General features: G+C 45.2%; 1 protein-coding gene across 1 annotated transcript; it reads right to left on the bottom strand.

The window, feature by feature from the left end:
- Positions 1-1,933: 1,933 nt before the first annotated feature.
- TEKT5 (tektin 5) lies at positions 1,934-26,410 on the bottom strand. Its single transcript, XM_084818102.1, has 7 exons — positions 25,723-26,410; positions 21,873-21,956; positions 19,248-19,318; positions 18,001-18,144; positions 15,758-15,980; positions 10,630-10,784; positions 1,934-3,974 (listed from the first exon to the last, which is right to left on the bottom strand). Exons 1-7 carry the CDS (start codon positions 26,287-26,289, stop codon positions 3,758-3,760), a joined length of 1,461 nt encoding a protein of 486 aa, XP_084674228.1. The 5' UTR covers positions 26,290-26,410; the 3' UTR covers positions 1,934-3,757.

The following is a 26,410-nucleotide window of genomic DNA, read 5'->3' as shown; positions in this document are numbered from 1 at the left end:
TAAAGGGACTTAGAATGGTGCGGTGCACTTGTTCGTGGAGCCCTGCATGGACCAAAGCCAGCTCCTTGAAAAATCTGGGTAAGCCACCATTGGCTTCTCCCTCTGTTGTCATGGAGACACACACACCCCAGATGCCGAACCCCTACCTGCCTCAGTTGCTGTGCTCATCAGTAGATACTCTCCTGGTGGTGCCCAAGATGTCAAAGCTCTGGTGCATGATGGCTTGGAATAGGTACTTGAATATCATAGCATTCACTCCCTGGAATTCCCTACCACTACAAATTGGCCTGGCACCAACCCTTCTGGGTTTTCAGCACCTACTGAAAATGTACTAGTTTCAGCACACTTTCCCAGAACAATTTTCCTGCCTTTCTTGCTGTTATGCTATTGTCTCTTCTAAGTTCTATATAGTATTTTATTACAGTTTTATACTGTATTGTGTATACATTGCTTAGAAATTTCTCTTTAAGCTGATTCATAAAAATCAGTAAGTGAATAAATAAAGTTACACACACACACACACACTTTCACTGTATAATCTACATTGAATGAAAACCGCTCATGAAACCATGGCAACATTAGAGGGAAATAAAGGGGATATTATTATAGATACAGATATATAAAAGTATCCATAATATCCCCAGATGCTCATCACATCCAAAGGTTTATAAACTGTGTGGTTCCATTCATTAGAGTGCAATAGATTGGTCTTCACAGCAACAATACCATTGATATTCTCGGTGGTGATGTTGGTGGGGAACTGAATTACTGCAAAATTTGAAGTTATATGCCTAAGTGCAGTATTAGCCTCTGTTTATTTTATGTTTTAAAAAAATCCCCAAATTTCTAGTCCTCATGAGTGTGAGGAGAAACTGCTCCTGCCACTCCTTTTCCAACCCATGACAGGATGCCACCTTGGGGGGACTGCTGCTATTCTAACCATGAATAAGAGATGGAACAGCTGATCTAGGATATGATGGCTCAAAGTTTCCTCAAGGTTTTCAGTGCCGAGCCGCTCAACCTCTTCAGCAGGCCTGGGAAGCTTTCTCCTCACTCCCTACCATCACCATGGTCTCGATCACCTTGTTCCTCTCCTAGCTGGTGCACATATACGCCGCCTGGACATTTGTAAGCAGATTAATACAGCAGGCGCTATAAGAATCTCCAGGATTCTGCCCTCCAAAGTAAACTGATCCAGAAAAGGTTGCCTTGCTGGTGGAAGGTGGTGGGGGAGGGAATGAAGCAACCATTTAAAGGTGCTTCCAGGTGAGGCTTCTATGGAACCATCATCCTGCCTCACTCACCGAATTTTACAGGGGCTCCAGGTGACAATGTCTTCCTGTGTTGTGACCCTCCTGTGTTTTCCCACCACTTCGTCTTTTTTTCTTACTTCAGAAAGTCCGTTAAAGAAGAAAAGATGGAACAGCTGCACCATGCCTTCTGATTATTAGCACAAGGAAGCACCCTAAATCCAGGCTGGGATAGAGCAGCGCATGGGTGCATGCTTGGAAACATCACAGGACCACAATCACCCCAAGCCTGCTGGCGCTTATTTGGCTCCAGCTGCTTGCACAATTTGTGATGCTGAGCTGGAGTAACTGCTCTTACAGAGGTCGCCCTTAAGCACTTCTGCGTTGATGGCACAGCCTGTCTTAAAATTATCCTGCAAATAGGGTGGGAAGAAACATGGAGATGGTTTGACTTTACATAGGTCTCCAGTTCCATCAAATAAGTCAACTCTATTCTCCAAACTTGTGGAATCTGCTACTCGTACTGTAAATAAGGAATGTACCCTATCTGAACTTGGCAAAAGCCCAACACAGTATCTCTTTTCAGAAATTTAAAACAGTACATTTTAGAAATGAAAGTAAAGCTATATATAGGGACTCGAAGGAGGTGGCCTGGGGCAAAAGAACAGCTTTGAACTGACACCAGAGGAAACAATTATTTAATAACGGATTCCCTGCGAGCATGTTCTTGCGTGACATAGCGAGGCTTGGCTTCTCATACTGTACTGCCTTTACATCTCATAAAAAGTAGGGCTGAGGAGGGTAAGCATGAATTGTTTTGTGGAGTGTGCATTTTAACCTCCCTATGGCAAACATAAAAACAGCCTTTGAGTCATAAATTGCTTTTTGTACTACTTACAGTGGACACATAGATCAGGATTACACCAGCACAATTAGGATGAGTGTGAATTACTCACTCACTGCACACAAATACAACATGTTGCTGCATGAGGATAGACTCTCCTGGCAGATTTGCAATAAAGCCCATTTTTGCAAGCAACAATGCTGCTTTATCTCTAAGGATACATTTGCTCCATGTTCCACCCCATCACCCAGGTTCAGTCTGAAGGCTCAGGGTTTCCATCTTCTCAGGCTCTCCAGGCCAGGGAAAGAAGTTAAATCTTGGGGTGGGTTGCGGGGCAGAATCCAGAGAGCAGGCTATTTTCTGGTTTGCTTAATTGTCTTAGCGGTTCGGTTCGTTCCACCTCCTTGTGATTGTCAGGCTTCTGCCCCCAGGAGGCACCCTTAGACTCCACCCCCTGATTTGCTTAGCTCTCAGGCTCTGCCCCTCCTTACATTTCAGGATCTGAAGCTCGGGAGCCTGGCTGCCTTACCACACCTAGAGGTTACAGTTGCTTCCCCTTTGCTTCAACAGGACCAGCCCAAAGATACTTTGGTGCCTGAGGCAGAAATTCCAAATGGTACACACAGACTAATTAACACAGGGAACAATCTTCCTACACAATCGTGCTTGAAATGAATGGGAACTCCACAACAGTATGGTCGGTTTCCCACTCATTTCAATAGGGCTATGCAGGAGAGCTTTCCAGGGGGTTGTGGCCTGTGGGTCAGACCTATCCATCTCCCCACTCTGCATTCTTAAATGATGTCCCAAATTTCTCTGCCTGGGGTGGCCTAATTTCCTTGCACTTTACAGTAGCATTAGCTCTGATCTCCAACATAAATTTTTCAGCTACATTCCTATGAACTATACACCTTCACAGCTAGAACCAACCAGGAACTGCAGGACTTGCAGGTATGAGGCTCTCATTCTCCTGGAGAAGCCAGTGCAGAGGAACAGAAATAAGAATCTCATATATTAAGCGGGGACGGTCTGTGTGTGTGTGAGTGTGTGTGTGTGAGAGAGAGAGAGAGAGAGATCTGCATTGTGCAGGCAGCACTATTTCTTGCCTTATGCCAAAGAGTGCTTCCAAATGGAGGGTCTTGAGCCCTACCAATCAAAAGGCCCTGTACAGCTATTCCATCTTTCTCTCCTATTAGGGGGTAAGAAAAAAAGATGGAAGTGGTGGGAGAAGATTACAAATGGAAGACATCATCTGGACCCCCCTGTAAAATTCCATGAGTGAGGCAGGGCGATTGCACACTAATACCCACATGCCCTTCCTTTACCAAAGAGTCACCACAGCTCTGCTGAAGAAGAGTGCAGATGGGCTCTGCGGGGCAGAAGGCTGAGCCCCAGCACCAGTTCTTTCCCAGAATGCATTGTGGGCTATCCTTCCACTCACAGGAAGAGATCCATCTCAAGTTTTCTGTAAGCAAGAAAAGCTGTGATCTTGTTCTGATTTTGTTTCTGTTATGTTTATTTCCATTGGGTTTTTCTTTTCTTTCTTTCTTTCTTTCTTTCTTTCTTCACTTTGCTAAAAAAAATAAATGAGCAGAAATGTCTCCCATGATTTGCAATCTTTTATGTCAGATCGACAGGAGCAGGAAAGGCGACCAGTGCGAATTCAGGTGTAGCCAACCAGGCGCGGGGTGCTGGGAAAGGTCTTGCGCATCCCCATGCATTTCTCCTTGTCGATGAAGAGGGAGTTGGCCTTCACCAGGAGGTCATGCTCCAACTTTGCCTTGTTGAGGATCAGCAGCTGGAGGGTGTCTTGTGCCTCACGTAGGCGCAACTTCAAAGTCTGGAGCGTGTCATCAATGGTGAAAACTTCGTTCACCAGCCTGAAGTGAAAAAAGGGGAAACCAGTTACTTCCCGCTGGGGACTTCATGGGAGGCCACCTGCTCCAATCCTCACCATCTCTTAGAACCCCAAATAGGGACTCTGGAGGCAGGACAGAGGCAACTGCTGTGGTTGTCACCATGATGGGCAGAGGAGGCAGCAGCAACACCATCACCGCAGAGGGCTAGAGCCTGGAATGGCAGCTGCATCTTGAATATTTGGCGACACAAAGGTTGGCCATGCCTCTGGCTTGGCTCCTTCTTGTCCAGGTACAAAGTGTCCTCTCAGACTTCCTGAGCCTGCATCCCTGACCAGCTGCCTCCTCTGCCCAGCTCAGCTCCAGACTACCAGCCTTGATAAGACGAGAACCAGAAAACCTCTGGATAGTTTTGTAAACCGTCCAGAGAGCTTTGGCTATGTGGCGGTATAGAATCATAGAATAGTAGGGCTGGAAGGGGCCTACAAGGCCATCCAGTCCAACCCCCTGCTCAATGCAGGAATCCAAGTCAGAGCATCCCAGACAGATGGCTGTCCAGCCTCGTCTTGAACGCCTCCAGTGTGGGAGAGCCCACCACCTCCCTGGGTAATTGGTTCCATTGTCACATTGCTCTAACAGTCAGGAAGTTTTTCCTGATGTTCAGCCAGAATCTGGCTTCCTGTAACTTGAGCCCATGATTCCGTGTCCTGCATTCTGGGATGATCGAGAAGAGATCCTGGCCTTCCTGTCTGTGACAACCTTTCAAGTACTTGAAGAGCACTATCATATCTCCCCTCAGTCTACTCTTCTTGAGGCTAAACATGCCCAAATACAAATAATTAATAATAATAATAATAATAATAATAATAATAGTTAATGATGCATGTGAGGGATGGTTTTCTCCATCGATACCAAGTGTGTTTACTACACACCGTCGCTTATTTTGTAAAGGAATCCATGGTTTTTAATCCAGAATTAGCAATGATTACAGGTTCACACATGTTACATCAGGGCATGCTTTTTTCTGAGAACTCATCCGAGTGACTGCTTTTGCATGGGTAGCAGCACAGACAACATATGAGCCAGGAGTTCCTGGATTATTTATTTAGATGCAGCATCTTCTGTAATCTCAGCAGTTGCCACATGGGATCTGTGTGAACTCCTGGCTCACACAAATATAAATACTAGGATGAATTCTGTGTCTGCAAGAAGTTGTTCCAAGTTAGTGGGTGGAGAGAGCCTCGTCATAAGCAAGTGCCAAACTATGTGTTATGTGAATCATGCCTTTTTATAAAGCCCGTTTAATATTGTCACTTTTTATTTTGAAGAAAAAGTGCCATGCAATGACTAGGCCTCTAAAACCTAGTTGTGATTTTAAATATTGTTTAGCTCTGTGGATTTTATCTCTGTTCTCAATTTTAATTGATCTGGCACTGTGGTTTTATTTCTTTGCATTCTGTGTTCACTGACGGTTTTTATTTTATTGTTGTTTTTATTTGTTGCTTGTATTGTATTGTAAAATTAGTGTAATTTTTCCTTTTCCAGCCAGAGAACCTTAATTATAAGGCACATATAGATAATGTAAATAAATAATACAAGACAGCCACAGAGGCCCCAATCCAGCATAGGGCTTCCAACCCAGATTGGGCCCCTGCACTCATCTCCTACCGAACGTCATCCCCTCCACGCGTGCTATTTGCTCCCAAAGGTGATGCTTGCAGTAAACAGCGTCTTTTGGGGACAAACAGCACCTGGTGGGGAAAATGTTCGGTGGGAACCCACCATAGCAACCTGATTCTGATTGGGAATGTGGGGGTGGATTGGGGCCTTCAAAATAAAAGTGGCAACATTGAGCACACTTTTTAAAAAAGCATGATTAACATAATGTATAGATTGGACTTCAGTTGCAGCCAAATTGCCTGCAATGTGGCAATGGCAGGCCTTTTTCTGTGACTCCTCTGTGGTTGCTGAGAAGGACTGAAGGGATTCAAAACTTGCAGGCTCTGTCATAAAACTTCTTTGATCCCTAGCCAAAACCTGAAAATGCCTCCAGCTAAATAGCTGCTGGAGATATTATCTCTTCTCCCACCCACTGAGATTAATACAGGTGCACTTGGAAAAGATGACTCAACTCTTTGGGCCTTTCCAAATGATTTTTTGTCAAAGCTTTTTTCACCCTTATCACAATACCCATCCTAGCCCAAATTCAGAGCATGCAGTGCAAACATCCTGCATCCCTAAATGATGAGAACAGGGACATACTCCATAGCTGGAGAAGGGGAGGTACATTGGCCTTCAGGGAGCTAAAAGAAACAAGAGAACACGAATAGAAACAGTAGAACTTTGCTAAAAAGGAGGTTGTTTGTGCGTGCGTGCGTGCGTGTGTGTGTGTGTGTGTGTATATATATGTGTGTGTGTTATTAAAGAGCTAGCTGAGAACTCCCTGCTACAATGGTACAGTAGGGGGCACTCAGCCTCTAAAGGTGTTGGGGGGGGGCTTTAAACAATTCACAGAATGGTACAGATAGGCAGAGTGGGTGGGGTAGAGAGTGTATTGCTCATCACCCATGGGGCAGGAACAGAGAATCGCTTTTTCCCAGCAATCACTATTGTGGTTAGATGTCCTGCTCTGGCTGTAGCAAACTCTGATTGCGGTGAAATCAGGAAACCTTCAAGCCTAGAGGTGATTAGCCAGTGGGGTTCAGGCTATAACAGAGGGGGCCTAAATCCAGGCTGAAGTCAGAAGGCAGGCAGGCAGGCAGGCAGGCAAGACGATCAGGCAACAGCAGGAGCTGTCACAATAACAAGGAACATGTCCAGGAGCAGGGTCATTAGGCAGTCCAAAAGATCAGGAGACAGAGCATCAATCACAGGGCATGGTTCAGAGGCCAGGCACACAGCAGAGGCTGGATGGACCAAGTTGTTCCAATGCTGGTTGGGTTTCCAGTGAAGGCTTCTAAGCCCAAAGCCTGCCGGACCCCACCCAGAGCCCAGCAGCGGCACTCAGAGCTCCCTTTCCAGGGCCTACTCTTGAGGTGCCCCTTTCTCCTGAGAAGACCTCTTCTGGAGGTGAACACCCTGTCGCACAGGAGCCCTGCTAGCTTGTTGTTGAGGTGACGATGCTCCTGGGGCTCGGTGGGGGGCTCGGCCTCTGCCTCTGAGGCAGGGTCCCTCTCTCCTGACAGGGGTGGCCTTGCAGCCACCTCCCCCAAGGGCTCAGACCCCTGTGGTGCTGGGGGCAGCCCCTGGCCTGGGGTGTCCTGGGCTTCTGGGTCCTCTAGCACCTCCTCTGAGGAGGACTCCTCCCGTCAGGGCAGGACATTAGAGTGCTGGGGAAATCTGATTTCCCTGCAATGGGATTGTTAAGAGCCAGTATGGTGTAAGAGAATGTTGGACTCCAGCTGGGAAGACCCAGGTTCAGATCCCCACTCAGCCATGAAGCTCACTGAGCGATTTTGGACCAGTCACCAATGGGGAATTATGCCCCGTTGTGCTCCTTGGAGGAAAAAGGGCAGGTTATGAATCTAATAAATAAATAAAATACCTGGAGGAAAGATACCGGGATCTCCCTCAATGAATGATCAACAATTGTCCTGGGAAAGCCATCTGTCCAGTGAAAATTTATGCTAACAGGTCGTTTTCTTTTTCTCTCTCTCCAAGAAGACAATTTTCCTTCAATGTATTGTGTCTATTAATTTAATCGGTGTCACGACACTGAGTGCAAGTACCACTGAGTGGGCCTTAGATTTTGAACGCCACTCTTTCATTGGGTTTTTAAAGTTTCAGGCAGGCATAGCTGGGCTCCTGCCAAGGGCCCATGCCCAAACGGGCCCCCCGACAAGAGCCCCGGGGCTTGGTGCTCCTCTTCACCATTGCAGCTTTTGTTCACCAGCCTCTCGCTCTGGCCCAGAACACGGTGCTGGTGAGCAGGAGGAGCAGGAGTGCCACGGCCTGCTTGCTCCCTGGCTGGCTGCCTGCCAAGCAAGCAAGGGGTAGCAAAGATGAGAAAGAGGATGACAAACAAAAGCAGCCAGTGGCCATGGTGGTGGAAGGTCGACTTGGGCCCATTGAGGGTGCCTTGCTCAAGGGCCCTCCTTAACCCAGAGCAGGCACTGGTGTCAAGGTACAGATGCCAAAAAAGATCTCACCAACTGGCCAAGATTAATTGCAGGAAGGATCAGTGGTGACAGTCAACCATGCCTGAATGCCACATTGGCTGATAAGCTCCCACCTCCCTGCCATTCTAGATGTTTAATAATGGGCCTTAGAAGCAACTTAAAGGCCTCTAAATTACATATATTTAGAGGCCTTTCGTTTTACTTCTCATAACGAACCATGGCTCAAATTAACCTCAGCACATCCTGAACAAAAATGGAAGCAAAGGGAGAGAAAGAAAGAAAGAAAGAAAGAAAGAAAGAAAGAGAGAGAGAGAGAGAGAGAGAAGCATCAGAACAACACATAGCTGGTATGGAAACATATGCAAACAACCTGAGCACAATAGGCAAATAGGGTGGCCAAATACTGCATCTGCCGACAGTAGGCTGTTCAGAGGGCAACAGATACATCTCTGGACTGAAACAGCACACACATTACTGTAATGAATACTTCAGGAAAATGAAAAGCTAAACAATCTTTATTAATTTATTTCTAACTGTTTCAGTTGACCAGCTGGCCTGGTTAGAGATGCAGCAGCTGTATTGGAGTTTATTTTTAAATGAACAGCTACCATTTCTGATAATATATATACACTGTACAGGCTTGTAATAACATTTTCAAGAGTGCTTCCTTTCTTTAACTCCATTATCGTCAAGCTCCTGGCCTGATCCATCCCATGTTTATTTTCCTTGCACAATACAGAATTTAAAACACATTCCACTGAATCAGGGCTCCTCCAGGACAGAAAGTGAGTGACACAGTAAGAAGTCACTCAGAAGGTCATGCTCTTTTATTCTAGATTTATTAATCCAGAATAAATACACAATAAATACACTAGTTCTCTTTGCAAAATGACTACTGGCCCAACCCAATGCATGTTAGCTCCATGTTTACTCCAAAGTTCTACTGTACATATGTTTGGGATTGCAGCCAAACACAGATTTCAATTGGCAATCCTCATTTTACAGCTCGGTCTTGGGACTGTTGCTTCCTCAATATGGTTTAATGTATCACAAGAATAATAAAATGAAATAAAATAATGAACAAGCAATACCACTGGCTGCAAAAAGGAAACAAGTAATTAAAGTCCTAACAATTCAACAAAGAACAGGTACATACTAATTAAAGGGCCAATTCAGGAGAGCGCTGGCTACAAGTGAAAGGATGCAGCTACTTTAGAGGGCCAATATAGCAAAGAAGCAGAAGACTTTTCAAAAGGAAGGAGCAAGAAAGAAATGACAGGTAAAGGGTCAGCAGTCAAGGGACATAGAAACTCTGCTAACACGACTTACTTCTTAGTAAAAAAAATATGACAGGATCTTGCCTGTGGCGACAAACATTGCAGGATTGTAATAGGGAAGATAGTGCTATGTTGAGTGCCATGTGTAAGCACCACATTAATTTCACTTCCAACTGATTGTGAAAGAGCAATGTCTCGGCAGCACTAAAGGGAAGCTAGAGTATTCATGGCTGCTGACTTCCCACTTCACCGGTGAGCATTATCGTGAAGCTGTTAAAACAGTGGAAGAAATCAGCCACAAATGTATCCTGTTAAATTCCTCAGCCCCAGTCGCAAACCAGCGCAGAGAGGCCTTCCCAAATCCCAGAAGGCAGGCGCCCTGAGCAGCTGCTGGCGCAGCAGTGCAAGGTCTCCTCCGCATCTTGCTATGCCTCAGGCTTCCAAAGGGGACAAAGGGAAAGGGGGGGAGGATGCAACCGGCACCCCACTTTCCCCAGTGCTCTGGCACTCCTGCCTGCTGAGAAAACTCAGGGCAGATGGCGAGGGGCATTTCTCAGTGCTGCTTTCATTCTCTACCTTGACAGGAGTGGATGAGGAGCTCCCGTCTCCTCGTCTTGCTGACCAGAAAGCCAAAGCTCCAGGAAAGATGGAGAAGGGACAGACATCTCCCTGATGCTCCCATGTAATGGCTGCATCTTAGTCATTCAAAAAAAAAATTACACCCACTTGCCCTTATGCTGCTCTTGGGTGTTGCTCTAACCACTGCATGCCTGTTTTGCTGGGAGGGGAGAACCCACAGGGATCCTGTTAGGTGATGGCAGGAAGGACTTGTCAGCTGTTACCAACAGCATGAATCCTTCACAGGGCTTGCACCCACATAATCCTTTAAGGCAGGGTTGCAGAACCTCAGGCCCAGGGGCCAAATCCAGCCTGCCTGAGTCCCACCCGCTTTCTCCCAACCACCAATCGTTTGGCGGTTTCCCAGCTTTTGTGCAGTTTTTCCCATTCTAAAAGGCTGAAATGCCTCTCCTAAGGCTGAATTACTGCCAGGGAGAGCTGTATGTTAAAATAAGTCAGCATTTTGGCCCTGAACCTTTTGCCTTCAGCCCTGCCCACCACTGGAATGCAGCCCTCGAGAGCTTCTCTGAAATGGCATTCGGTCCTTGGGCTGGAAGAGGGTCGGCACCCCTGCTTTATGGGTTTTGCACACACACACACACACACACACAGATCAGATGGCCAGATTACAAGGAAATGGGGGAGAAAGAGGAAGCGTCCACTTACTTGAACTGCGGTACGTCCCGGCATAACTCCATATTGGGCCGCCATGTTCTCGCTTCAAGTCGGGTCTGAGCCAACTTGAGTGGGCATTCCTTGGCCATTATAGCTCTTTCCAACAACATTATTGTATTTTCTGTTTGAAAAATTTCTTGAAGTGTCTGAAACAAAACGAAAAGAAAAGTGACAGCTTTTATTGCCAGAACTCACCGTCTACTTGATATGATTTACACCACTGTCCTTTGGGGCTATTCTAACAAAAGGCTTTCCCTTCACAGGACTGCTTTTAGCAGAAATGTGTAACCTGGCAATGTTTTAATGAGAATGGAAAATCCACATTTTCAGGAAAGATCTGCCAGCAGGAATCCAATATCGTGCCCATCCCTTTTGTTCCTGAAAAATCCACATGAATATTTTCTTCCAGTGCAACACTTTGTTTCCTGTATTTCAAGTACTAATTGGTCCAGTAAAACATAACATCACCCTTGTTCTGTGTTGTTTCTAACTGTCAGAGCTGTGCTTAGGATTAATTTGGTTGAGTGTATATGATCTCTCTCCACTAAAAGTGAGTAATGCAAATGAAATACGTTTGGACAAGTCAGGTGAAAATGTATTTATAAACAATTCTCTGTCCTGAGATTTCAGAGCATCTTGTGGACTCATAGCAGCTAGAGCCCAGGAAGGGGGGCTTAGAGCAGGTAGGCATGGTCGGGTGCCAGCTGAGGGCCCACACTCCAGCAGAGGCCCACTGACAAGAGCTGTCCAGAGTTGCTCCTCTTCACACTGCAACCTCCTTGTCCACCTGCCTCTCACTCTGACCCAGACATGGTGGTGGTGAGAAGGAAGGAGGAGCAGGAGATGCCACAGCCTACCTGCTCGATGGCTCTCTGCCTGTCAAACAACAAAACAGAAGCGATGTTGAGAAAGAGGATGAGGAGCAAGAGCAGCTGGTGAAAATGATGGTGAGAAGGTAGACTCATGGAGGGAGAGGCCCCACTGAGGGTGTCTTGCCCAAGAGCCCTCAAAAACCTGGAGCTAGGACTGGCTAAGGGTCATGGCTCACCACCCCCTTTTAGAATCCTTCCTTTTCCACGTCATGTCAGAAAGGAATGGTCTTGCTTTGTGTTCCTCCCTTCTTAAAAGGGCAGGGCCTTCTCTGTAATGACCAGCTAGGGTGGTGAAACCCCCATTTGGATCCACTTTCTTATCTGTTGTTGTTGTTCAATCGTTCAGTCGTGTCCGACTCTTCGTGACCCCATGGACCATAGCACGCCAGGCCTCCCTGTCCTGCGCTCTCTCCCGGAGAAAACCCCACTTTCTTATACCAGCCCTCTATAGCTTAATACTGGCCCCCAAACTGCCATGACAACCTGCTGGACTGGTCACCTTATAGAAAACATCAGTTACTGCCCCAACGGGGCTGTTTTGCATCCATTGTCTCTTCAAACACAGTACAAGATCTGCCATGCCTAATGGGGACACATTCTGATAAGTGCTCAAGTGAAGAGGTGATATCTGTCTAGGCAAATTATCAACCCTTTCTTTACCAAGACATATGGAGAGACTAGCTTCTAACTTCCCCATTGGTGATCTCAAATTTGTAACACTAAGCCCTGCCCCTGAGGTTTGGTTGGCCAAGGGTCCCATAGAGCAATTCTACCTCCACAAGGGGCTTTTTGAAAAGGAGAGTCCAGGGGAGAAATGCAATCTGCCATTGCTCCAATTGAGATGTGAGCAGGGCGGCACCAAATCTTAGCATCATAAAAAAGACCAACAATGCAGATCCAAAATTATATTCAACTTGGGTGCTCTAGCATAGCTCTGATTCATTCCACTGGGGCTTCTGCATGAGAACTTCCTGCCAGATTGTGCCCCCAAAAGGCAGATAACTGATAAGCAGACAGCAGTCTCCTCCCTCATCAGCATCTGAAACAAAATATTATTTGGACTCTTCTGTGAACTCGCAATCTAAAACCAAACATTCAACTATCTTTTAACCTCAGCTGGGAGTGGTATAATAAATGTGGTTTTAAGGTCATCCTGCATTCCTAGGCACAGTCTCTCTTCTTTTTCCTTTCCAGCTTAAAAAATCTCACTAAGAATTAGGTAAAAAGAAGGGGGAGAATGTGAATCCTCAGGATACCCACTCTTAACGCCTGGCAGAACCATGCTATAAGTGGCCTATCATTATACACCATGACTACACATTACACATTGGACCAAAACAATTCACATCATTCAAAAAAGCATGAACAGATTGGCGGGAGAAATCACCAGATCAGATTGCACCAATCTACTTCATTTTCTGGCCATATTCCAAGAATCAGGAAGCAAAACAAAGAGAGAGAGAGAGAGTGCGCGCACACACACACTGAATTTCAGAGGCCGGTTGTGGATTAGTTTACTTAGCTACCAAACATACACCCTTGTCTTCCAGAAAACAAGTACAAATTTGCCCTGTGGTATTCTTAGCCATTTATGTAAGTTCACCTCCACCTTCATCCCAGGCAGAGACAAGGTGTGCCATGCTATATATATATATATATATATATATATATATATATATATTTACCCTTGTTTTAAAATATTCTGCTTTCATGAAATTCCACATATGACATAAAAGGGGTGTGACTCAGTGCAGAGAAAGCACCACTCAACACATTTTAGCCATTCTTCTGCATTAAAAATGGGTTTAAAGTGTTAGGTGGTTTTCACTGTAAGGGAAGTTAAAGAGGGTTGAGAGAGTGCAAACCTCAACTGAGAAGGGATTTGAGCATCCCCCAGTTTAAGTCCAACCCCCTAAGCACCGCATGGTCTCTCTAGTAAAAAGCGACTTGCGCTTGTGTGGTTTGTTCTTTGTAACTTTCCTTTCTTCTTTTTTTAAAATGAAAAGATTAAAAGTTCAGCACACATCCAGGGGGCTCTAATTTGGGGGATGGAAGGGATCACTGCTGTAGTTATTTGATCCTCTCTATAGAGATAGGTGATTTGCTTCAGCCCACATATGACAGATCCCTGTGGCTGAACTAAATGACACCAGCACAGGCCAAACAGTCCATTAACTGTCATCCCACGATGAGCACACAGGTGCCCTGGAAATGAAACAGGTACCTGGTTGTCCGCCATAATGCATGTGCCCTCAGGTTCTTGAGATCCCAAGACAGATACCAGATCAGATTAGGTGTATTATGTTTCTAGGGCACCTGCTCCAAAAGGTTCAAACTGGATTACAACATATATAAAGCACATGACAATATAAGCATCTTGGACATCGATTCATACCATTCCATAAAATACATCAGCAATGATCTTTCAGTCAAACAAGGAAGTTCAGTGCCTAGAAAGCAATTGCAGAATATCATGCAAAGTCATCGAAAATCTTCTCCAGACTTGAGATTTAGGCAGACTATTTGGGAAGAAAATGTCATAATATGGGGCCATGTCTGAAAAGGCTCTGATCAGATTCCCACTGTTCCTGCATCCTGAACACTGCGGAGCTCAGGAAGCCCTCATGTTCATTAAAAGGGCAAGTTTTTATAGGGAGTTTTATCCCCAAAGACACAGATTGATCGATGAGCTATTGTATTGCAGTTTGTATTTCTTGTTTTGATGTTCCTATTTGTTTTAGTTATCTTTCTTTTAAAAACCTGTGTATCTGTGTGCATGTGTGTGTGTGTGTGTGTGCATGCGCACATGCATGCATATGTCATTACAACCAATATTCTGTGTTATACCTTGTGAATAAAGGACATCCAGGACAGACACCTAAAGGCACTTGGAGGAATAGTAATATGGACAAGAATCACAGAAAACTTTACCAACACTTGAAATAGTTCCAAAATTAATTAATAATCAGTTATTTAAAAACCAGGCAGTGCTTGGAAAAGAACATTGAACAAGCAGCAATTCACTGCCAGATGTGTGGCCCCTCTCTTGCCCAGGGAATAAAGATATTGAAATGAGAAAGCTATTGCCCCACCCACTTCTCATGCCAAGCCTGCCCACACTGGATGGGCCTTGCCATGTCTTTCTCACACAGCTCCACTGGTAAGCCTTGTCCAGGTTCTGTGGCATGGTGACATCACAGTGTAACTTGGCCAGGCCAGGCCTGTGACTACATGACATATTCCCAAGCTAAAGAATCCACAAAGCCAGTAGCATGCTGGTCTGAATAGACAGCTCTTGGTCTGCCAATTCTTATGGCTCCCAACAGCTATCATCTGGGGCAGCCATCTCACACAGCTCAGCCAGAACTCTCATACTGCTGCCATTAAGGGTGGAAGACTGGGAGGCAGGGCCAGTGTCAAGGGTAGGCATGACTGGGCAACTGCCAAAGGCCTACATCCCAGCAGGGGCCAGTGACAGGACTTCCTCCTCCTCTTCACCATTGCAACCTGCTTGCTCACCTGCCTCCCACTCTGGCCCAGACAACAGTGGTGGTGAGGAGGAGCAGCAGCAGATGCCAGTGCCTACTTGTTCACTGGCATGACTGGTGTCAAGGGTAGGCATGGTCCAGCACGTGTCGAGGGCCCACACCCCAGCAGGGGCCCAAGGACAAGAGCCCCCTGGAGTTGCTCCTCCTCTTCACCACTGCAACCTGCTTGTTCACCTGCCTCCTGCTCTGGCCCAGACAATGGAGGTGGTGGGAAGAAGGAGCAGGAGATGCCACGGCCTGCTTTCTCCCTGGCTTTCTGCCTGTCAAGCACCCAAGTGGTAGCAATGATGAGAGTGAGGAGGAGGTGCAACAGCAGCTGGAGACAATGGAGATGAGAAGGAAGATCCCCTGAAGGAGGGGGTCTATTGAGGGTACCTTTCCCAAAAGCCCTCAAAGCCTGGAGCTGGCAGTGCCGGGAGAGGAAGCCCATGGAGTTCCCAATCCAGGGGGGAATTCTCTGGGGGCATGCTCAGGGAAATCTGCAATTGGATTGTGCCCCATGTTAATGAATGTGTGTGGGGGGCAGTTTCATTTGTTTTTTATGCTCTAGATAGCAGCTGGATGTCTTAACCAGAGAACCACAGATTCTTTCCAAGCCTAAAAAAAAAATCACAGATAGCCTCTACATTTGGTCTCATCCGCATAGAGTGGTAGTAGCCGTCTAACCCACCCAGCTTCTTAAAGAACATACTTTCCTACCTTGGCCAGCTGTGCTTGCAGTTGGTTCTTTGAATCTGCTATTTCCGAGATGCGTGCATCAAAAGCCAAATTAGTGTTTGTCCACTGCCTCCACATATCATCAGAAGTGATTTCCAGTGTATGATCTGTTTCTGAGCAGAGGGTGGCTGAGTTGGCCCGTGCATTCTGAGAATACCGGATGTTGTCGTCACTAAATTTTGCCCATGTTTCAGGGACTGAAACACTGCAAGGTAATAAGAATCAAACTAGTGCTAAAATCCACATAATGTCTGGTGTTTCAGGTTGATGCGCAACAGTTTTAAACTTTTCTTTCTTTTTTAAAAATTATATTATTTATATTCTAAATATTTAAGCTTAACGAGCACCCATATTTTAAAAGGATTCCACAAATCAAAGTTGTTTCCACAGTTGGCCTTGGTTCTGGAATTGTTCACATTTTGTACATAGAACGTTGTTGCTCATTAGGAGCATTCCAGTGGTTTCTGTGTTGCCATGCTGGTTGTTGTTTTTTCAGACCCAATTGATACTAAGCTCATCATCTAAGGCCCTCCTCCAGATGCCTCCTCCAAGGGAGGCTCACAGCATGGCAACAAGGGAGAGGGCCTTCACAGTGGTGGCCCCCTGATTAGGGGACTATCTCCTCAGCAAGGTGCCAACATTGTTACCTTTTTGACACCAGGTTAAGACCCTCCTCTACTCTCAGGCATTTGGCAGCATGTAATAAGGTTTTTAATTCGGGTACTAGATTTCTTATTGTTGATTGTTGATATGGTTAGGTGTGTGTATGTGTGTGCGCACACTGTCTGCTTATATGTTTGTAAGTAAATGGTTTTTACATTATGTACAATATTGCATTTTTTAGGCGTTCCGTTTTTGTAAACTGCCCAGAGAGCTTTGGCTACTGGGTGATGCAATAAGTGAATAAATGAATGAAAATGTAACTGCAGCGCCAGTCTGCCCAGTGTGGACAAGCAGACCACTACTGAGACCTTGAATTAAAAGCAGTGGAGGCTTTTGTAAATCCATTCTGGGGTTTTAATCAAAACTAGCTGGAATGCTAAAGGAGCTATCCAAGGTGCTGGACCATATCCCCCAAATAGCCTCAGCACCTTGGATAGTTCCTTTAGAGTTTGGGCTGGTTCTGACTAAAGCCCAGAATGGATTTACAGCCCCACCAAAATCGAAGCCACTAGCCTCCACTGACAGAAGGTTTACTCCTTGCAGGTTCCTCTGTCTGAAGGGGTAATTCATCACTAATCTCACAGCTGTGCTGAACAGGAAGCAAGAAAAAGGGGCAGAACTTGCAAGGAGGAAGCTATTACTTAATATTACAGGGGACCTTTGCTGAACTGGACCTACCTGTGAGTAAACATTGTGATGGGGAAGGACATTGCTAAATAACATTGTCGTTGTTCAGTCGTGTCCGACTCTTCGTGACCCCATGGACCATAGCACACCAGGCCTTCCTGTCCTGCGCTCTCTCCCGGAGTGTGTTCAAGTCCATGCTAAATAACATAGCACTATACTAAGTGCTGTGTGGAAACTTGTAATTTCATTTACTACCAAATGTGGAAAAGCCTCCACAACGCTAAAGATTCAAGTGTGGATGCAACCCAAGCAACTGCTCCATGGGTGCGATGGTGACTCCCAGCTCCCCAAGAAGAAAATGGGGAGCTATTGAGTGTGGGGCACTTCATGTACATATCACAGATACATGATTCTCCGGGGCATTTTGATTGGGACCTGCTGTAACGTGGATGATCAGCACCATCCAAAATTGTAGCAACAGCTCTAAAATAGACATCAAGAAACCAGTGTAACGCAATGGGCATTTCAGTCTCTAGCACAGTACAGGAAAAAAAAGGTTGCAGAGTTTTTCCCCTAATATTTTGCTCTGTAGGGGGTTAAGGATGCAATCCTATGCATGTTTAGACAGAAAAAAGTCCTACAACTCCCAGCATGCCCCAGCCAGCCATAGTGAGCTGGGGCATGCTGGGAACTGTAGGACTTTTTTCTATCTAAACATGCATAGGATTGTGCCCTAAGTGACTTTTTCAAGTAGTTAACTATTCAAAATAACTTCTTGCAGTGCAGAACACTTGTCTCTGGAAATTCAGCAAGTTCATTGTCCGTTGTAATAGGATTGCTATAAAATCCTGAGGTTTGTTTCTGGTGTCTGTTTTGGATTCCCATGTATGTAATTATCCATTCCAGCTGTTATAAACAGAGTGTATTGTACTTACGTTCCATCAATTTTTTCCACGCCGTGGTAGTAGTTAATGCTATCAGAAGTGTTCCTCAAGTTATAGCATTTCTCATCAATGAAATGGGCTGAGTTTTTATCACCAAGGTCCCTCTCAAGGGCGTGTTGGGCATCTCTATCAATGCTACAAAGAAGAACAAAGGTTTCTGTTATATTTGCATCTTTACAGCTTTTTTTAGTACTGTTTATAGGTGTTAAAATACAACAACAACAACAACAACAACAGCTTGGGAAATGTAATTTCCTTGTTAAACTATGGAATTCGCTACCAGAAGATGGAGTGAAGGCCGCCAACTTAGATGGCTTTAAAAGGGGATTAGACAAAATCCTGGAGGAAAAGGCTATCAATGGCTACTAGTCCTGATGGCTATGTGCGACCTCCAATACTAGAGGCAGTGAGCCTATGTACACCACTTGCTGGGGAACATGGGTGTGATGGTGCTGTTGCACTCATGCCTTGCTTGTGGGTTCCTGGTCAACAACTGGTTGGCCACTGTGTGAACAGAATGCTGGACTAGATGGACCCTGGGTCTGATCCAGCAGGGCTCTTTTTATGTTCACAATTCCTGAAAATAAGCTGTGAATTTTGGCCTAAAGTTGTGCAACACTAACAAAATATTGACATAACCATCCAGAAGCTTTTCACACAGGCGGTGTGCTTGGCAGAGCTCCTGCATATCTCCCATCCTTTTCAGTGGGACAACAATTTTATATGCTGATGCCTCAGTCAAAGCTAGAGTTGTCCTCTGTACCTTTTTTCTTGGCAGGGGGAGCTCCTTGCCTTTACTACCCTTATACCAGGTAAAAAATGAACAGGTAAGGGAAGATTTCCATAGCTCTGCATGTTATTGCAAGGCTCACCTGTTGAATTTCTGCCTGCCATGTCAGAAAAACTAACCCAAACACCCTGCAACACCCACTAGAACCAACAATTATGGCCTTTAGGCACTTGCAGACTTTTTCAGTTCCTGCCTTTGAGGGTTGGGTGTGATTTCCTGGGTAATGTTATGAATTCTGGGTACATTCCAGATGGCTGGCTACCAAGAGAGGTTAAAGGGCTCTTGCTGTTAAGAATTGCCAAATGAACTAACTGTCATTCACTGGAGGGTAACACCCTAAAGGAGGCTTCTCAAGGCAAAGGCTGCTGAACTTTTCTGACCCCTAGATCATACGTGAATGGGCTCACCATCCGCCTTTAAAGAGTGGATTACAGTTTTAAAAGCTTACTTCAGCTGTTGTTCAATTCTTTCTGCAAGCTTTCTCATTTTATCTTGGCATGCTCTGATTAAATCAACCTCCTACAACAGAATATACACACCTGTCAGTAATTCTACAAAACCGAGGGCATAATAGCATCCTTCGTGGGATTTCCGGAGGGGCAATCTTTGTTTTAGTCTGTTGCAGCAAAGACAACAAAGAATCTTGTGGCACCTTAAATACTAATAGATTTATTCTGGCAGAAGCTTTTGTGGACTCGGTCCACTTCTGTAGAATCTTATGCCAGAATAAATTTGCTAGCCTTTAAGGTGCCACAAGACCTTTGTTGTCTTTGGACTTTCTACATAAGGCACTTATCGTGCATTCGTCATTCCCAGCTCACGGTTGTTTATGGGTTCTTTAGACGATGACATGACCCTCCAGTTTTGCCTCTGTATCTAAAGACCATTTTCAGCTAGGTTTTTTGGAGCAGGGAAAATGCGGTATTGAATGGTAAAAGTGAAAGAAACTGCTTTTTTACTTGTGTATTTGCATTATCCTGCTATAGTACAGTGCCACCTAAAGGTTATGTAGCAGAAAAGCAGGAAAGGAAATGTTCTTTGTGTAGTGCTCATTGCTCAATTCTGTGATGAATGTGAGCTTCGCCACATGAGGCTAAAATCCCACAACTTTACTGGGGCTTCTGCTTCCGGATTCTTTGCGGGATTAGGATCGGCTCCTTGACACGGACAGACACGTGCTTTGAATCAGGGAATTCCTTTCTTGGAAAGTTCTATATGTTTCATTTTACAGCCGCTAAATGGTGCTGTAGTTATAGTGGAACTGCACAATTACACACAGCTGATATATTGGATTAAAGGTCCTTATCGAGTTATCTCCAATCTTTTTAAAAGCGGGATAAAAGTCAGAAAGTGCAGGAGACACCCTGGAGGTTGACGACATCGTGTAAAGGACCAGCAAACTTCCATGAGTTCCCTATCATGAGTGTGCAATAAAAGCCTTGTGTAGAAATGCTCTGAAAGTAGATACAGCCAATTAAATGCCTTGTAGAGAAAAGGCCTTTGTGGGAATGTCTCCCTGCAGTTGAGAGTGACACAAATGGGGAAAACACAGGGCAACACAGAAAGCGGAAACGTTCTTTAGGTAACATGAGAACTGGCAATAATCTGCAACACTTGAAGTCTCGTCGGTGATGGAAACATGCACAATAACTGATTATACATTGGGAAGAGTGGTTCTCAAATTATGAATTTGCTTCTTGCATTCATTTTTACCAACATGGATCTTCAGACCCACATGAAGGAGTGGTTTATCAAGCGATCCAGGGGAGACTTCCAAGAGAAATTCATGTACTAGAACTAATTGTGTTGTTAGCTATTATTGCTTTTTTGAGCAGTGATTGGGCAGTATCCAATGCTGCCCGTGTGCCAGCTGGGCCCACTGCTGGCACAACAGGAAGCTAGCGCTTCCTAAAGCAACCAGAAATAAGCCCAGACACTCATTTCCAGGACAGAACAGGTCAGCGGAGGTCACAAAAGGGAAACTAGCATTTTGGCTCATTGTCGGGGTTGCTCTAGGAAGTGCCAGCTTCCTATTGTGCCTGTGGTGGGCCCTGCTTGCTCAACATAATCAGTGGAGGTGCGTGGGCAGCATTAGATATTGCTAATGTGTGCTTATCTCATGTACACTTAAGCTTTGTATAGAATGTCACAGCCTTTTATCTCTTGGCCCCACTGACTAAAATTCCTGTGTGTGTGTGTGTGTGTGGTCAGAGACAGACAGAGAGAGAGGGGGGATGAGAATCTGACATCTGAGAAAGGATTAACACTTCATATGCCTGATGAACTGGACTCTAGTCCATGAGCACTTTTGCCGCAACGAATCCGTTAACCTTGGGTAAGATATGGTGCCATAAGGCTTTGCTTTGGGGTTGTTGTTTTCTCCAACAGACTAAAAGAACTACCCTGCTTTGGAAGTTATCAGATGACTTGTTAACAGTTCTTCCCATTGTAATAATCCCTTGATATGAAAGCTTTCAATAAAAGCTACTGCACTTAAAAGATGAAAAGATCATTTCCTTCAGATGAGTAACCCTATAAGGAAATGTAAACCATGTGATGGTTGTCAATTTCATGCCACTTCCTTCTCAGGACCATAATCAGGCCTCTTCTAGGTATTCCTAAACCTGTTTCTGGAGTGAAATTGGCATGACACTGACAGAAATGTAATCTGTCAAAAGTAACTATAAGCAAGCACCAAATTGATGGGATTTAAGTACACTTTGGGGATGAAAAAAAAACCTTTAAAAAACTTATTTGAAGGTTGGGAACTCTCATTTTCCAGTGTACTAGAATGCCCACCTCCAAAACAGCACAGCCATTTACCCAAGCAGCAAGCTCCACCCCACACCCCGCGCTTTTATTCTCAAATAATTTGGCTTCCATTTCAACTTTCTGTTTGGTTTTAAAGCTGCAACAAAGTCTCCCACTTGCTGTAAAATTTCCAGTCAACTTGGCCTTCCAATAGCAAGAAATGAATTCAAGGAAGAACAAACAATCAAACAAAATGTACAGCCCGACAGCTATATTTGGTTTTTGCCTACAAACCATTTCATAAAGCCAGGAAACCTTGTACCTGTATGAGATTCTTTTCCACGTCATCATGCACTAGATCAATTCCCATCCGTTTTTCTCGACTGTATAAGCATTCCAAGGCTACCTGCAAGCAAGCAAAATAATCTGTACACAATAGGACTCACTCCCTCAGACACAGAACTATTCTTAGTGGTTTTTTTAGAAAACAAGAGAGGGTTTTCTTCTGGCTTTTTTCTTATCCAGTTGATCTAATAGAGGAAGAAAACTGTTTCAGATATATCTGTGAATAGTTAATAACATATAACTAAACAAGATGAATGCATGATGGATATCTGTTGGTATGACCTAGTGATTAAAGTGCTGGATCTGTTGAGCCAATAATTGGGAGACCCATGTGCTGCTAACTCAATGACTGCTCTGGGCAGGTTCTGTGTGTCTAGGTCAGCTAAGGGACATTTGAGGAATTCAATCTTTCTGAAATCCACCTAATATACACCTCTTGGACTAACACATGGGTCATCCACTGGCTTTCAGGTTCCTGTCCCAACGCAGTTCTCGGCTCAAAAAAGGTATCAAAATGTGTTTTAAAATAAGTATTTTGAGATAAAATGCATATTTTGGGAGAACGTATATATATTTAAATATGTTTTTAGCTGCAAACGTTTATGCAGATTTCATTGAGAGTTGGAATCAAGCTGAGTCAAGCAGATTCAGGTTGAAGTACATCAGGTCCAGTCAGGACAAGGTAAGACAAGTCACTGGCATAGCCACAGCAGGTTCCAGTGAGCCGCAATCAGGACCCTGGATAGCTCTCATGGCACTCTGCTAGCTGAGCTATAGAAAGATGTTGTCTCAGCAAAGAACCAAAGTCGTCTGAAGCCTTACAAAGGCTAGCAGGGCCTCACTTTCAAGTGGTTCTGCCCATCCTGGAAGAGCAGTCTGTAATCCTTAAAGGTGTTGGAGATTTAAATCTAAAGCCTCATGCTTCTGCATGTCTAGGGAGCAGGAGAAGCCATGGGGGAGGGCCCTCAGTGTCTGCAGATGAGGCGAGAGCCATGACCTCAAGCCTGTATAGAGGGGATAGTCAAGGGCTCCCCCTGAGTGGGGTGGTCTGTGATTTATCAAAAAGTTAATCCTCCTCAGGACAATGCTGGGTTCCAGATGCAGCAGTCATAACAGTCAGGGGCATCAAAAAGGTGTAAAATACCTATTTAGGAATTATTATTATTATACCATTCCTTCTCAACTAATTATGTCCCATCAAAAAGTCCCCTTTTCTTAGCTATAGACCTGCTGCTTACACTCCTCATTGGGCATTCAACGAGTGAATCAACAGCATGGGCAGTGACTTGGGGAAAGGCAGGATATCCTGCCATCACTGTGGGAGGAGGCTGGCCATCTCGTCTGTTCTCCAAGCTGTGTTAGTCCTGTGCCTATCCGTGTCAGCCATGTGGGTACTGCAATGTCTGGATGTGCTGAAAGAAAGATGCATTCTACCACCTTTCAGAAGACAGCAGTATTGTCCCTTCCAATCACAACAGATGGCATACAGTTGTGAACATGGAAGAGCCAAAAAAGGAGAGTTTGGCCTCCTGCCTCTAGAGCTATGTTAGGGCTGAAGACGATTTACAACTCCTATGGCTGCTCTTTTTCAACAAACTCTGCATGCTGCAGCTGCATCGATTTAAAGAGGAAAGCTAACATGCCACCTCATGGCCAGTTTTAGACTCACAACAAAACTAGACTGGGAAGGGCTGGAACAAAGCTTTTACCTCCTCTAGCAATTGCACATCACTCTTCAAAAAGGTCTTTCTTTCTTTCTTTCTTTCTTTCTTTCTCTGAATCCTGGTAGTTTAATTTTATTATTTATTTACAACATTTATATACCACTCCACATCTAAACAGATTCTGGAGTGGCAAACAATAAAAGATAAAAAGATAAAATGAATAAAACACATTTTAAAGAAAAATGCTTTAAAAAACAGAACACCAATGAAAACTATGCCTGGCCAATCAAGGAAGGTTTCTTGAAATAAAGATGTCTTCAGCAGGTGCCAAAAACAACACAGTATTGGTGCCTGCCTACCTCCAGAGGCAGGGAGTTCCACAGAAAGAAAGCTACCGCACTGAAGGCTCTTCTCCAGGTGGACAACAATCGGGCCATACGTCCATGCAGAACCACCAGGGGTATGCCATCCCATGACCTCAGTGACTTGGCAGGTTGATAAGGAAGAAGGTGCTCTCTCAAGTATCCTGGTCCCAAGTTGTTTAGGGCTTTATGCACTATTACCAAAACCTTAAACCTGGCCCGGTACCAAATAGGCAGCCAGCGCAGTTCCCTCAGCAAAAGAGTTGCATGCTGAAAAGGGGCAGCTCCTGACAACATCCAAGCTGCTGCATTCTGCACTAGCTTGAGCTTCCGGGGCAGTCTTAAGGGCAGCCCCACAGAGGGCATATTGCATTAATCCAGTCCTGAGGTTGCTAGCGCCTGGACCACTGTGGCCAAGCTATCCCTGTCCAGGAGAGGCTGGTAAAAGGCACTCTAAGCCATCATGGCCACTTGGGCCTCCAGTGATAGTGATGGATCTAGGAGTACCCGCAGGCTACGAACCTGATATTTCAAAGGGAATGCAACCCCATCCAGAACAGGCAATGAGCCTATCTCCTGGACCTGGGAACCACTCATCTACAGGGCTTCCATCTTGCCAAGATTCTGCTTCAATGTACTGGCCCTCATCCAGCCCATCACTGAGTCTAGGCATGGATTCAGGACTTTTATGCACTGAGTACTTTTTCTATAGCCACTTAAGGTAGTGACATTCACACTGTCGTTACTACAAAACCACTTCTCATGGAAAGGATCAAATGGTGGCTTTCTTCACACGGCGCTTTTAATCTGCAATTGAGAATGCTCCCTCACAGAAGTTTGTGGGCGCTTTAAATGCAGGATTTTAGGCTGGTGTAGAGATGCCCAGTATCAGTAAGATTAAATAAATGTTTTTGGGGCACATGGGTAAAGCATTTGGAGTTGCTACAGAGGACTGCCTTTGAATACAATTTGGAAATGTAGGTCGATGCCAAATGCAGCGGCCAGGGTTCTGACTGGAGCTGGCAGACAACATCATATCACTCCTTTACCATCTACAGCAGTTAGAAATTTGTTTCCGGGCTCAGTTCAAAGTGCTGCTCTTGACCTTTAAAGTTGTAAATGGTTTGACACCACAGTATCTTCAGAACTGCCTTCCCTGTAAGAACCTGTCAAGGCACTTGGATCCATTGCTGAGGTCTTTCTCAGAGTCCTTCCACCATTGGATGTGCAGCAGGCCAGGTGTGCACAAAAGACAGACCTTTTTGATAGTGGCCCCCAGAATTTGGAACAGTTTTTCGAGAGAGGCCCGCCCGCCCCCATTGCTGTTTGCCTTTCAGCAGGAACAAAGAACTATTTTATTTCAGCAGGCCTCTTCTGGATGCTGCCCTTAAATACAATTCATCTGCTGGTGATTTTGACCTTTAGATAGTTGTTTTTAGATGCTTCTTAATGATGTGATTTTGTATTGTTATTTTATTGTGTGTTTATTTATTATCTGGTTTCTGTTGGCCACCATGATTAGAGTTGTACTGAAAGACAAAATTTTGGGATATAAAGGGCTTGCAAGCAAGACACCTATAGTTTTGAGGATACGAGAATGCTTTTTTTTTTTGGTCCAGAGTGCTTTAGAATTATCTTAGGACTCACCAGTGGGAATGGTTGGAAACGAGGAGAGCCGGGACCACCACTCTCACCACAGAGGTGGCCCAAGGGAAAGGTGAATGTCTTTTAGCTAGGGCAGTGTGAGCACAGTTGCATATCAAACCAAGAGCATAGGAAACTTATCAGGACCAGCACCCACCTGCAATGGTCCCTGGGCTTCATCTGCAGCACACTCCAGACGCCTCTTGGCTGTGTCGAGTGCACGGGTTTCAGTCAGCAGCCGCTCCAGTTCATAGGTCAGCTCGGACCTCCAGAAATCGATGTCAGCTAGCCTCTGCCCAATGTTCTTCCCAGATTCCTCCTGCTGTTGCCGCGTTAGCTGGTCCTTATCTTGCATCAGCCGTGTCGAGTCAGCATTCAGCCTCCCGGCCCAGTGCCGATAAGCCTCCGACCCTTTAATCTGGATGGCATTTGCTTTGTACCAGTCCTGAGGGCTGTACCGGGCATACAAGGCCGATCTCATCGAAGGCAGTATAGTGGGTGGCCGTAACGGGGCACTAAGGCGGCCGCCCCCCTCATCATTGGGTCGGAAGGAAGATACTTTGTAGAACAAGCTGGGTCTCCATGAGCTCAAGTAGCGGTAACCCGGCAGGTAATACGACTGGTAGCTATCCTGGCTAAGACTGGTGGGTGCCACCTCTGGAAGCAGGCAGCTTTTCTTAGGTCCACAGTAGCTGCCTGTCTGGGTAGTGCCAAGGAATTCCATCTAAATCTGTGGTTCAGTCACCCAAGCTTCCTTGCTGGTCAGACCTAGAAAGCAATGCAGCTGCAGCTTTTATTTTTCTTCATTACAAGTGCTGGCTTATGCACTGTGACTTGGTGATGGT

The sequence above is a fragment of the Heloderma suspectum genome, chromosome 12 (assembly GCF_057233095.1).
Source record: "Heloderma suspectum isolate Gila_16-S chromosome 12, 16-S_ref, whole genome shotgun sequence".
Lineage (NCBI taxonomy): Eukaryota > Metazoa > Chordata > Lepidosauria > Squamata > Helodermatidae > Heloderma > Heloderma suspectum.
Note: the sequence above shows the minus strand (reverse complement) of the source record. Positions and strands in the feature narration are given on the sequence as shown.